Genomic DNA, 10,791 nt, shown 5'->3' with positions numbered 1-10,791 from the left:
TAATATTGAAATTTATATAATATAAAAGACGAAAGATACCATAATTTTAAATATTACAAAAATAAGAACTAAACATACATAAATATCTCCTTGAATAAAATCCACGATTGGCGATATTATGGGAACCAAAAAATGTTCTTCAAACAAAATCACACACTCAAATGGAAGTGCTACAAAGCCATGGCATCCAAAATTCGGTCCGTGACTATTCTGAACTATCACTAATTGGGTTTCTATATTATCTTTCTTCACTTTGACAGTGGCCGCCAGTAAAACCGTACGACGGCGCGACATATCATTTAGTAGGCTTTGCTCCGATTTATTCACCCCGGTATACACGGTCTACACGTTAATTTTTGTTATTCAAATATCTAAAAATGTAATTAAGTTACAATTATGTCTTACCGTAAGATGAATTGTTGCCACCAAGTTTTTTAATTGTGAGGTTGTGCAACCAGTACTCGCTCGTAGACCATATTTTACAATGTATGCTAATACATGATCTACCCTCGTACTCCATGACCTATAATGTCATTTGGTGGTGTCGGAATTGATAATAGCTTGTGTAAGTTGTCGAAGCATTCGTTGACATCGAAAAAGAACACTCCTCGCTAATTCTTGATAGGTAATCTTAGCAGTCGATAAACTGTTTCCACACATGCAATCGTTGCTATAAACGAACAGGTGGATAAAGGTGTTTGAAATATCGGATGTAGTTGATGTCTTACTGGAGACAAGAAATCGTGTACGAAGGGGGTTGCAATGATTTGCATCTCATCTTGAAGGAATTCTTGTATCATTTTATCATAAATCTGCATAAGTTGGCCGGTGAACATAATACAAATATATTACTATTTCAAAATGAATTTAAAAATATTGGACATAATATGCATTGTACAAGTTATATTGATATGCAATGACATCATATATTTGTTTATACATAAAATGTAGTAGATTGATAAAAGATTGAAAATCAATAATAACAAGTTATGCAAGTTCCTAAATTGTGCCGACTGCTAGCTTAAACAAAGAAATCAAGAATTATATTTATTTATACTTGATAGATTTATTCATTTGGTATTAACTCTTCAAGTTTTTTTTTATAATAAATTTTTCTATGACCCACGTACCTGTTACAATATATATACTGAGAAACAAAAAGGTATGCTGAAGACCAGCGAGCTAGTATTGTGGACAAAACAGTAGCACAATGCTTAAAATAAAGCAAACCTAGGCCTGTATGAAATACAGTGTCCTTAAAACAGATTCCTCCCCACCGGGATGTGTTTCGAGGATGAACTTGGACGTCTGTTTCCCAGGATACAACGGAACAACCAGCAGTACCCTAGCACGAGGTACCACTACGACGAACTGAAAGGTAACTGAACTTTATCACGAGGGCAGAGTAACGGCAGAGTAACAGCAGCTGTTGGCAGTAGCAACAGCCGAGACAAAAAAGAAGGCAAAGTGTCGAAAATATCAGAATGTCACGCTTAATTTGGTTATGGCCCTGGATATGGGCTCATACTACAAATAATATTGAAATTTAGATAATATAAGGGACGAAAAATATCATAATTTTAAATATTACAAAAATAAGAACAGGGGCGTGGGATTGAATTTTTCCGGGCACCGTACTGGGCCGTGGGATTGAATTTTTCTGGCCTATGGGCGATTTTCTGATTTTTCAAAATTTTGGGTTAAATTGATATTTTATGAAAATACAGACGATTTTATCCCTACAATAATTTTGATAAAATTAATTTCTTACAAAATAAATAATTGAAATATGATTTTAATTATTTATGGTAAAAGGTTTCTTTACAAGAAATTTAATTATTTTAAATTAAATAAAAGCGTTTATTTAATTTGATAATTATAGCGGTTAGTAATAATTTATGAGATACACGATTTATTGATAATATGTGATAATTTGGATTTATTAATATATTATATTATATGTTAAAAGGATGATCGAGAGTCATGACCATGTACTAGGTGTATGTTAGGATATTTTACGTGAAGTAGTTTTAATTATTTGATAATTAAAAGTGGATCGGTTTATGATTCGTTCACACCCTCTAAATTTGTATCCTAATGTGCCATGGATATTTAATGTAAATATTATAATTAGTGAGAGATGTTTTGATCCTGTAATTAAAATGTTATGATGTTTTGGATCGTTGTCGTGGCCCGTGCCTCCGCTGAGAACGCAGTCCCGTGGTGGTGGTTCAACTTTCCCGCTGCATCGATGTCTCTGCAGACATTGCGAGAATCGGCCAAGGCTTTTCGGAGAACATTGGCTCCACAATAATTGCCAGCAATATATAGTACTAGCTAGGAAGAATAATAAGATTAATGACAAGGATAAGTCGTCGCGAGAGCTACTTGAATGACAATGAAAATGCTCTACTTGGCCAATGAAGCTCTCCCGAAATGCAGGTTTCTTTCAAAATATTTTCTCTGCTAGATAATCATGTGGCTACTTGCTTCCATGACCAATACAAACTCCATTTTCATATTGGGTCAAAATCTATTTTTTTTTCCTATTTGTGTTTCACAGAAAAAATTAATAAAAAATTATTATATTATATTATAGAACAGAGAAATATGATTTATTTTTAATTTTTCTAAAAAAAATAATATTTTACGTAAGTTGTAATATAGTCTATTAAGAGTATATATACCATTACATTATAAATTAAGTTGTAAACAATTACACTAATAAAATAGAGAAGAAGATGATGTAATGAATAAATTTTGAAAAACTTTATATTATTTATCTATTTTTTTAAGTTTTATTAAATTTTATGCACTCTTAATTTCAAGCTCGTGATATTTATTGTTAATTATTTTGGGTAAATGTAATGGATAATATATGGTTGTTGTAGTTTTTTTCTTTCTTCAATTTTGGTGGGTTGGCTCAATAACCCGCGATCTAAAATAGTTTGTGTTTGTTTGAGATTTTTCAAACCCCTCAAATGGACGATCATGATCTATTTGATGGTAGATTGTGGCTGGCTATGGCAGATGGAATAACTCATTTTTACGAAATCTTTAAATAATTGATATTATGAAATCTCAGACAAAATGTAGCATAGGATTCACACTTTAGTCTAAAAGATTGTATACACTCGTCGAAGGAGTTTCTATTTACATAATTAAGATCACGTAACCAAGAAAAAAAGCTAAAGAAAGATGGAAGTAAGGAAGAAGAAGAGGAATAACAAATGATGAAAAGTAGAAATAAACGTACGTAAATATTCTAACAAGTGAAAGATATCATTCATTTTTTTCAATTCAGCGAAATGAGTTCAATACTCTCACTCGATCATCTTTCAATCTTGCTCAAAAATGCTTCCATTGGTGGCAACTCCTTTACAATTTCTTGCCAATCAGGCATCCCCTGCAGACAGAATAATAAGAGGAGATGCATGTAATCTTGTATCAAGATGGCAACGTTAGCTTAATGTTTGCATAATTAACAGCAAAAAAGAAAATTATGAGACTGTGAAATCATTCATTTTTTTCTTTTCAAAATTAAAAGCAACAGATGAACTCTAACCCGTCCAGATTTTCGAACACGTCCATCTAGACGAAGAACTATGTAAACATCTTCACCAGGAGTTGTGCCTTCAGATTTCTGTTGATCCTTGATCCACCTGGTAATGAAAAAATCAGAGGTAAACTGACATGAAATCTTTAACTTTTACAGAGACTATGGAAAATGAATGGTTCATATCCTGGTGACAACTTAGGGTGGAATAGCATTAGTCTCCTATGAAAACCCAAAAAAGCATATGCCACACACACCCATAAAATAATGTGCGTATAAAAATCAGGCATTAAGAAAACGAATTTAAGGTAAATGTCGTCTATCAACCTCTCCCATTCAACAGGTGATACCACCTCTGCCTTGAACCGAACCTCAGCTTTGAGTGTTGATTTTGCTACTACAGATTGGGTTCGTTTATCAAATTCTTCCTGCCAAGAAAACAGCAGATTATATCAACAATCTGAAAGAGTGATTTATTGCGAAATATACGACAAGCCGAGCAACTTATAAGTTTTGTTCTACAAGATATGCTCAAGTTACACAAATCAAAGATAATTTTATGAACTTCTAGCCATGGCTTGCAAAAATCATACAGGAGGATTTCGTTCACCTCACCCCAATAGATGGAAGAGATGCAGCTGCCTTAGGAGAAAGACCAAAGCCTTTCTTTGCAATTTTGGGTTCTTTCCCTTCACCCCATATGACAGGAACCAGAATAACCCCTCGACTCAGAAGCTCAGTTCGAAACCTTTCAGCCTTCTTCAATGCCAAAGCAACAGTCTCTTTATTCCCAGCCAAAATAATCTACAGTTTGTGGGCAACTATAATATCATGATAAGATCAGAGAAGGGAAACATTAAGAAGCTCTGTTCTTAAGAATTATAAAACTTAACTAAACGATGGTTATGAACCATAGTGTTGCCTAAAAAATAAAATACATTGTTGATGATTATCTGCAAGAGGAGTGCAACTCAAGAACTATATATAAAGAGTAAGAGAAGAAGTGTCACTGACGGGCCTTGCTGTGTCTCGTAGCTGCACAAGTTCCACGACCCTGTTTGTTGAAAGGCACAAAGGCAGCCTTGATAGAGTTTCATCTCTTGTAATTTGTGCGATCTGTTCCTCCTCTTTCTTGTTGTCCCACAAAAATAAAGCCACAAGAACAACAATGCCTGTACCATACTGATATGAGAACTTAGTTGACAACTCTGAAACAAGTCTTCGTCCATTTGTTAATATAACTAACTAAATCTCATTAAATTCACTCAAGTTATAGAAAAATAACATTGCTTACCACCAATATTGATTGCTGCATTTCCCGAGGTTTCCCAGAGGTCAGGAGCACCATCACCACCTTGAATTGCACGGAATAGCCTAGGTATGGTGAATAACAATGAAACTCCAGCAGCTGCCGTAAATGCCACATAGAAAAATCTGCGAACCCCACGAAACGGTGCTTGGACCTCACTTATGAGTTTAAGATCCCTCCGGAATCCATAGCCTATATCTTCTCCACCTAGTCTAGCCTGTAAACAAAATTTAGACAAAAAAAATAAGGATAAGAGATAGGTCAAAAAGGGGGAAAATTTGCTGACGTATTTGGGAGGCAAACCTCTTCTTGCAATTCCTTGAATTCAGACAATGCTCGAAAAGATGCCAAATCAGGATCATTAAGTATGTTGCCAAACTTTAGGTTGTAGTTTCTCAATGCAGTTCGCAAACAATCGGCAGCTTTCTTTCCTTCCCCCCTTACTCAAACATTAAACAACATAAGATTTAGTAGACGCATATCATAGCTTATAGACAGTAACTTGTTGAATTCTTATAAATAAAGAACGACTTAATGCATACAAGAATAGACTTCCAAGGATATAATAGGAGACATCACTTGGTTAAATAATGTAGTCATCTCAGTCCTTATGGACAACCAGGATGTTCTTCGACAATCTTTCCTATACGCCCCTAATGCTTACAGTGCCGCAAATGCATAACTTACTCGAGATTGCATACAAGAGTGGAACAAATTCTCGAATTACCTGTAAGCATGGCAGCAGGCTTTATTGTACAGGGCAGCTTGAGCTTCCTTGGGGTTCGGATTCAAAGTGAGAGCAGTATCAAACTGTGTGAGAGCATCTTTAACCTGGAAAAAACAACACATAAGAATGCTAATACAGAAAGCTTCACCAAACTTCAGATACTTATTGAAGACTGACGTTTAAGTTTACAGCTTCTCATATTCAAAAAGTTTATAGCTTCTCATATTCAAAACGAAAGCCCAGGAATCCCAGAAAATCAACAAGAAAATGCATTAAAACATTGAAATTAAAGATATTATTTTAACTTAAAACGGCTATATCTACTTTCACGAGAAAGCAAAAACACTGTAGAAAAAGCGACCATCTTCAATTCTACACAACATAGACACAGAATAATTTGCTGCACAAATGCATTGGACCTAAATTGATCATATTTTTTCGTCATAATTGGTGTTGGATTTCAAATTACCCGTCCTTTGGCGAAAAGAGAGAGACCCAAGTTGACACAAGATTCAGCTGTGGGCACACTCGATTCCTGTGAAGTAGGAGAGGGAGAGCAATGGGTCAGTGTGGCGGGAGATGTTCTCGTATGTTTTGAAGAGGTCCAAATGGAAGAGGAGAATGGTGTTTTCCGGGTTAGAAACCATGCTCCAGATATTACGGTAACGATGGAATCCGGCGGCAGGAAGTAGGACAGTTGGCGGTTGTGGTAGGGTGGTGCGAGAGCTGCTGCGGCCATTGACAAATCATAGTGAAGAACAACAGTCTTATCCAACTATCGGTTACCATTCAGTCTTCGCCACTTGTTTTCCTACTTTCTTTTAATTCTATGTTATTACTTCTTTATTTAAATAAACAACGATTTATTCCATTTTATTCATCATAACTCACTTCACTCTGCTATGAGTTGTGGTTAAATCAGGAAAAATATGACTAATTAATAACAAAATGTGATGAAATCGAGGATGTTTTAATATTACCTGACTCAATGTCGGAATGAGATTGTGCAAAATGCATAAATTTTAAGAACCAATGGATTGAACCAAGAACAAACTCAAAACTATACCATTCCGCCACTTTCAGCATCTTAAGGGGGAGATTATTCAGTTAAATGATTCCATTTTCTGGTAGAGCCAACTAGAAGATAATTTTAATGATTAATCATCTCTATAATTATACAACATCGTTCTGTAATAAGACGAAGTAACTTGGTATAGAAAACGACGAGGGAGCTTGTCTAGAGTCGCAGAATATCTCGGAGTTTTTGTATCATGTGACAGAAAGACGAGCTTATCAGAATCAATCAACTAAAATATTACAGAAACAATAATAACAAGATTAAACATGTAGGTTTGCTACATCCCGCCCAGTAGCGTAATTAGACCACGCTTGTAATATAGCTGCTACCTTTAAGCGTATCGTGTCTCTTGAATCGGTCAATATCCATTTTGAGATTACTTTTTTTTCTCTTTGTATTTTATTTGACAGAATTCCAAACATTAATAGGCCTTAAATGCTTTTCTACATATGATGACACCAAAAAGAAAAGAAACAAAAGCCACAATAGCTCCATCTCTAGAAAGCCCAAATTCAGTCCATGTTAAAGGTTTCTTCACCTGCACCAACACTTCCCTGATATTGTCATTCAGTTGCTCTAAACTTTTTGTGTTGTCGATCACGATATCTGCCTTGGTCTTTTTCAAATCTAGAGACATCTGAGAACCAATCCTACTGCTTGCCTCCTCGACTGTTGTCCCATCTCTTCCCACAAGTCGTCGAAGCTGAGTCTCGGAATCAACCCAAACCACAATAATGGGGTTAGTCCACTTGTCCATCTTTGCTTCAAACAAGAGAGGCACATCGAGAACGATAATCTTGCAACCCCTCAACCATAGCTTGAACACATCCAGAAAAATCCCATATGAAATGTGAGGTGCCAGTAACCTGTTCAAGAATTCAGAACATCAATTGAAGTTTCACATCACAGCACAAAACATGCAGGAAAGGACAAGCAGCTTCCATACGAGTTGGTTGAAATAATTAGGGAACGGTGATATCCAATTAGCTTGGTGATGTTCAGGTAGACCGAGATACTGATTCCATTTAAGGGTAAAAAAGAAATAGTTACTGAGGAGTGATTTTTAGAGGCACCAATAATAGTTTTCAGAAATAACGGACAATTGAATATACTCAATCAACACAATGAGAAGCATTCAATAATCAATATAATGAGTAATCTACGAGCATGAGCATTTCCACCAAATGGTTTTGAAAAAAAAAACTTGACAATTGAATATCGACACGAGTAGCATAAAAATTGACAATTGATCCAAGATAGCACGATTATTTTTCACCAAATGGGACAACATTTACAAGAAGCCCTGACCATTTTGCTTGCTTTGAGTGTCTTCCAACTTCTGCATTTTTTTCATACTCCCACTTATGTTCAACAGTGTAAACGACATTATACTACAATTAGCTGCCTCTCTAAAACACACTATTCAGTAAAAAGCTGGCTGAAATGTGTTTTTCAGTCATAAAATATCCCAATTTTCCTCATCATATACTCATCCATATCAAGAGCTGACCAATGGGGAGAACGGGTAGCGAGAAATTTCAAGTACAACAAACCCTTAAATATAAAATTTAACTATTGATTTCGCCATCACATCCTAAGCATATCATTTTTGGTATCATAAACAATACCTATTAAGAAGTTGTCGCATATCAGGGTTGTTGAATACAATTTGTCCAAGCTTTGGGCGATCCACCTCTCCATCAGGCAGTAAAATCTCGTCCCCAAATGCTGCCACCACTTTTCTCCAGCCACCCGTGCCTTTTTTCAATACATTCTAAAATATAAAAGAAATTAAAACATGTTCATATCAAATGAATGGAAATGGTCTATACTAGGGAGTCTGAAAAGAGGTATCAAGAAAGATTAACATGAATACGATGAGGTAGCCAAGATAGTCAAATTTCATGAACATTAAACAATTTGAGCTAAAAAATTCAGTAAACTTCAAGAAAATTAGGGCATAAACATACGCGAGCAACTACGTCAGCATCGACGATTGGGATACCGTGAGCTTTGAAAAGATTGGAGACTGTGCTCTTTCCCGAACCGATTCCTCCCGTCAACCCCACTATCCTCATGCCTGTACGTATTACCGGAGAAACTGAATGCCCACTAAACCTTCAATCTCACGTTGGAGAAGAACTAGAAACCTGTGAGATCAATTTCAAGAATTATGATCAAACAGAACGAAACCTAAACAAGTGTATAAAATCAGTTCAGTCCACAAAAGAGAAATCAAATAAAAAGAAAAAGAAACAACGAAATCAAGGAAAAAGGTTCCTTGAACACTGATGTAAAAAAAAAAACCATCTTCTAAACTCCAAGCACGAAAAATTTGCTAAAAAATGGGTAAAGTGAACAATATAGGAAGATGATGAATCCAGCAAAAATCCAAACCACCCAGCATAAATTAACAGAAGCTAATCCAAGAACTGAACACTGGGTGCAAATAGGAACCAAGAAATACCGACAGTAGAGGAAGGTTTCCCAGCACATGGGACACATATCGGCGTGGACAGGGACGTAAACGATTCAAATCAAACCAAACCAAACAGTACGAGGTTTGAGCTTGGTTTGTTTAAGACTGTTTGAGGCTCGAGCTCGAGCTCGATTCGAGCTTCTATTATCAGGCTCGAGCTTAGTTTGTATTGAAATTACTGGGCTCGAGAAAAGCTCGAACTCGGCTCGTTAAAAGCTCTTTTAGTATGTTAATCAAGTCAGGCTCGAGCTTGATTCATTAATAGCTCGTTTAGCATGTTTAACAAGCCTGACTTGAGCTCGTCTCGTTTCGATCTCGATAAGCATAGAATTAAGCTCGAGTTTGAGTTTGAATCGAGCTTGTTAAAAATTAAAAATATCTATAAACTAATTTTAAATCAGACATAAAAATGTAAATTCATTCATAAATAACCAAAACGACACAAATAAGAGCTAAAAAAACATAAATCAGTATATTATTGAACATTCTAAAATCATGTTTACGAGCCGAGCTCGAGCTCGAACTCGCGAGCCTATTATCAAACATGTTTGCTAGCTCACGAGCCGAATATCTTTAGACTTGAGCTTGGTTTGATTAAATTTTCGAGTTCAAAATCGAGCTTGGGCTTGGTTTGATATGATTAACAAACAAACTCAAACGAGCTTTTTATCGAGTCGAGCTTCGAATAGCTCGCAAACGATTTGGTTCATTTATATCCCTAGCCGTGGATGAAGTTTCAAAGCAGTATTTATATTTTGTGTCGTCTTTTCTCTTTACCAAGACAGAAATATTTTACAATTTTTGAGATTTTAAAATGGTGGCAGTTCATCTTTTAAAATTTTATTTGTTGTTAAAAAAACTGCAAATTTGTTAACAGTGTGTTTGGAATGAACCAAAAATGAAATCATCACCGAAATTTTAATATTAATTTTATATTTCTAACTTATATAAATTTTATATTATTTTTAAAACTTAATAAAATATGATATTCCTAAAATTATGTATTATAATTAACACATTTTATTAGTGTGTGTATATATATATATATATATATATATATATATATATATATATATATATATATATATATATATATAGAATATTTTGATAAGTTTATGTAAAAATCAAATAAAATATTTTATACTATAAAATCCTACAATTACTAAAAACCTCAGTTATTTTTAATGTTAAAATATTAATTTATCAAAAAAAAATTATCAAACTTCCATAATGAGTTTTTTTTTTTTCAATTCTTAAAAAAATATTTAGTAGCAATATGATTTTTTTTTAATTTTTAAAAATTGTTTTTACTTTTATAATATTATAAATAAATATATATATATATATATATATATATGAATATTTATAAAATGTTATTGATGCAAGATATTTAAAAATAAGTGATGTATAATTTTTTTTTATGTAAAATGATATTATTTTTAACTGTCACATCCAATTCTTAAAAGGCAAAAACTTGTGTGAGACGGTCTCACGGGTCATATGTGTGAGACGGATCTCTTATTTGGGTCATCCATGAAAAAGTATTACTTTTTATGCTAAGAGTATTACTTTTTATTGTGAATATGGGTAGGATTGACCCGTCTCACAGATTAAGATCCGTGAGACGGTCTCACATGAGACC

General features: G+C 34.5%; 2 protein-coding genes across 6 annotated transcripts; both read right to left on the bottom strand.

Moving 5' to 3' along the window:
* Positions 1-3,071: 3,071 nt before the first annotated feature.
* On the bottom strand, positions 3,072-6,410 carry LOC140830429 (protein LOW PSII ACCUMULATION 1, chloroplastic). 3 transcript variants are annotated; one of them, XR_012117622.1, is made up of 9 exons: positions 6,062-6,410; positions 5,593-5,696; positions 5,169-5,304; positions 4,851-5,082; positions 4,571-4,728; positions 4,167-4,360; positions 3,884-3,984; positions 3,566-3,662; positions 3,072-3,406 (listed from the first exon to the last, which is right to left on the bottom strand). XR_012117622.1 is itself a non-coding variant. In XM_073193711.1 (9 exons), exons 1-9 carry the CDS (start codon positions 6,329-6,331, stop codon positions 3,332-3,334), a joined length of 1,362 nt encoding a protein of 453 aa, XP_073049812.1. In that variant the 5' UTR covers positions 6,332-6,408; the 3' UTR covers positions 3,072-3,331. The 3 variants fall into 3 exon arrangements, 2 of the variants coding, with proteins under 2 accessions (XP_073049812.1, XP_073049813.1); XM_073193711.1 differs by having other exon boundaries at positions 4,172-4,360; positions 6,062-6,408; XM_073193712.1 differs by lacking the exons at positions 3,072-3,406; positions 3,566-3,662 and having other exon boundaries at positions 3,911-3,984; positions 4,150-4,360.
* A 603-nt stretch (positions 6,411-7,013) lies between these two features.
* Positions 7,014-9,184, bottom strand: LOC140830430 (dephospho-CoA kinase-like). Of its 3 annotated transcripts, none has more exons than XM_073193714.1 (4): positions 9,142-9,184; positions 8,641-8,820; positions 8,299-8,444; positions 7,014-7,536 (listed from the first exon to the last, which is right to left on the bottom strand). In XM_073193714.1, exons 2-4 carry the CDS (start codon positions 8,746-8,748, stop codon positions 7,092-7,094), a joined length of 699 nt encoding a protein of 232 aa, XP_073049815.1. In that variant the 5' UTR covers positions 8,749-8,820; positions 9,142-9,184; the 3' UTR covers positions 7,014-7,091. The 3 variants fall into 3 exon arrangements, with proteins under 3 accessions (XP_073049815.1, XP_073049816.1, XP_073049814.1); XM_073193715.1 differs by having other exon boundaries at positions 9,068-9,183; XM_073193713.1 differs by having other exon boundaries at positions 8,641-8,750; positions 9,068-9,183.
* Between the last annotated feature and the right edge of the window lie 1,607 nt (positions 9,185-10,791).

Source organism: Primulina eburnea, chromosome 4 (assembly GCF_022965805.1).
Source record: "Primulina eburnea isolate SZY01 chromosome 4, ASM2296580v1, whole genome shotgun sequence".
Classification (NCBI taxonomy): domain Eukaryota; kingdom Viridiplantae; phylum Streptophyta; class Magnoliopsida; order Lamiales; family Gesneriaceae; genus Primulina; species Primulina eburnea.
Note: the sequence above shows the minus strand (reverse complement) of the source record. Positions and strands in the feature narration are given on the sequence as shown.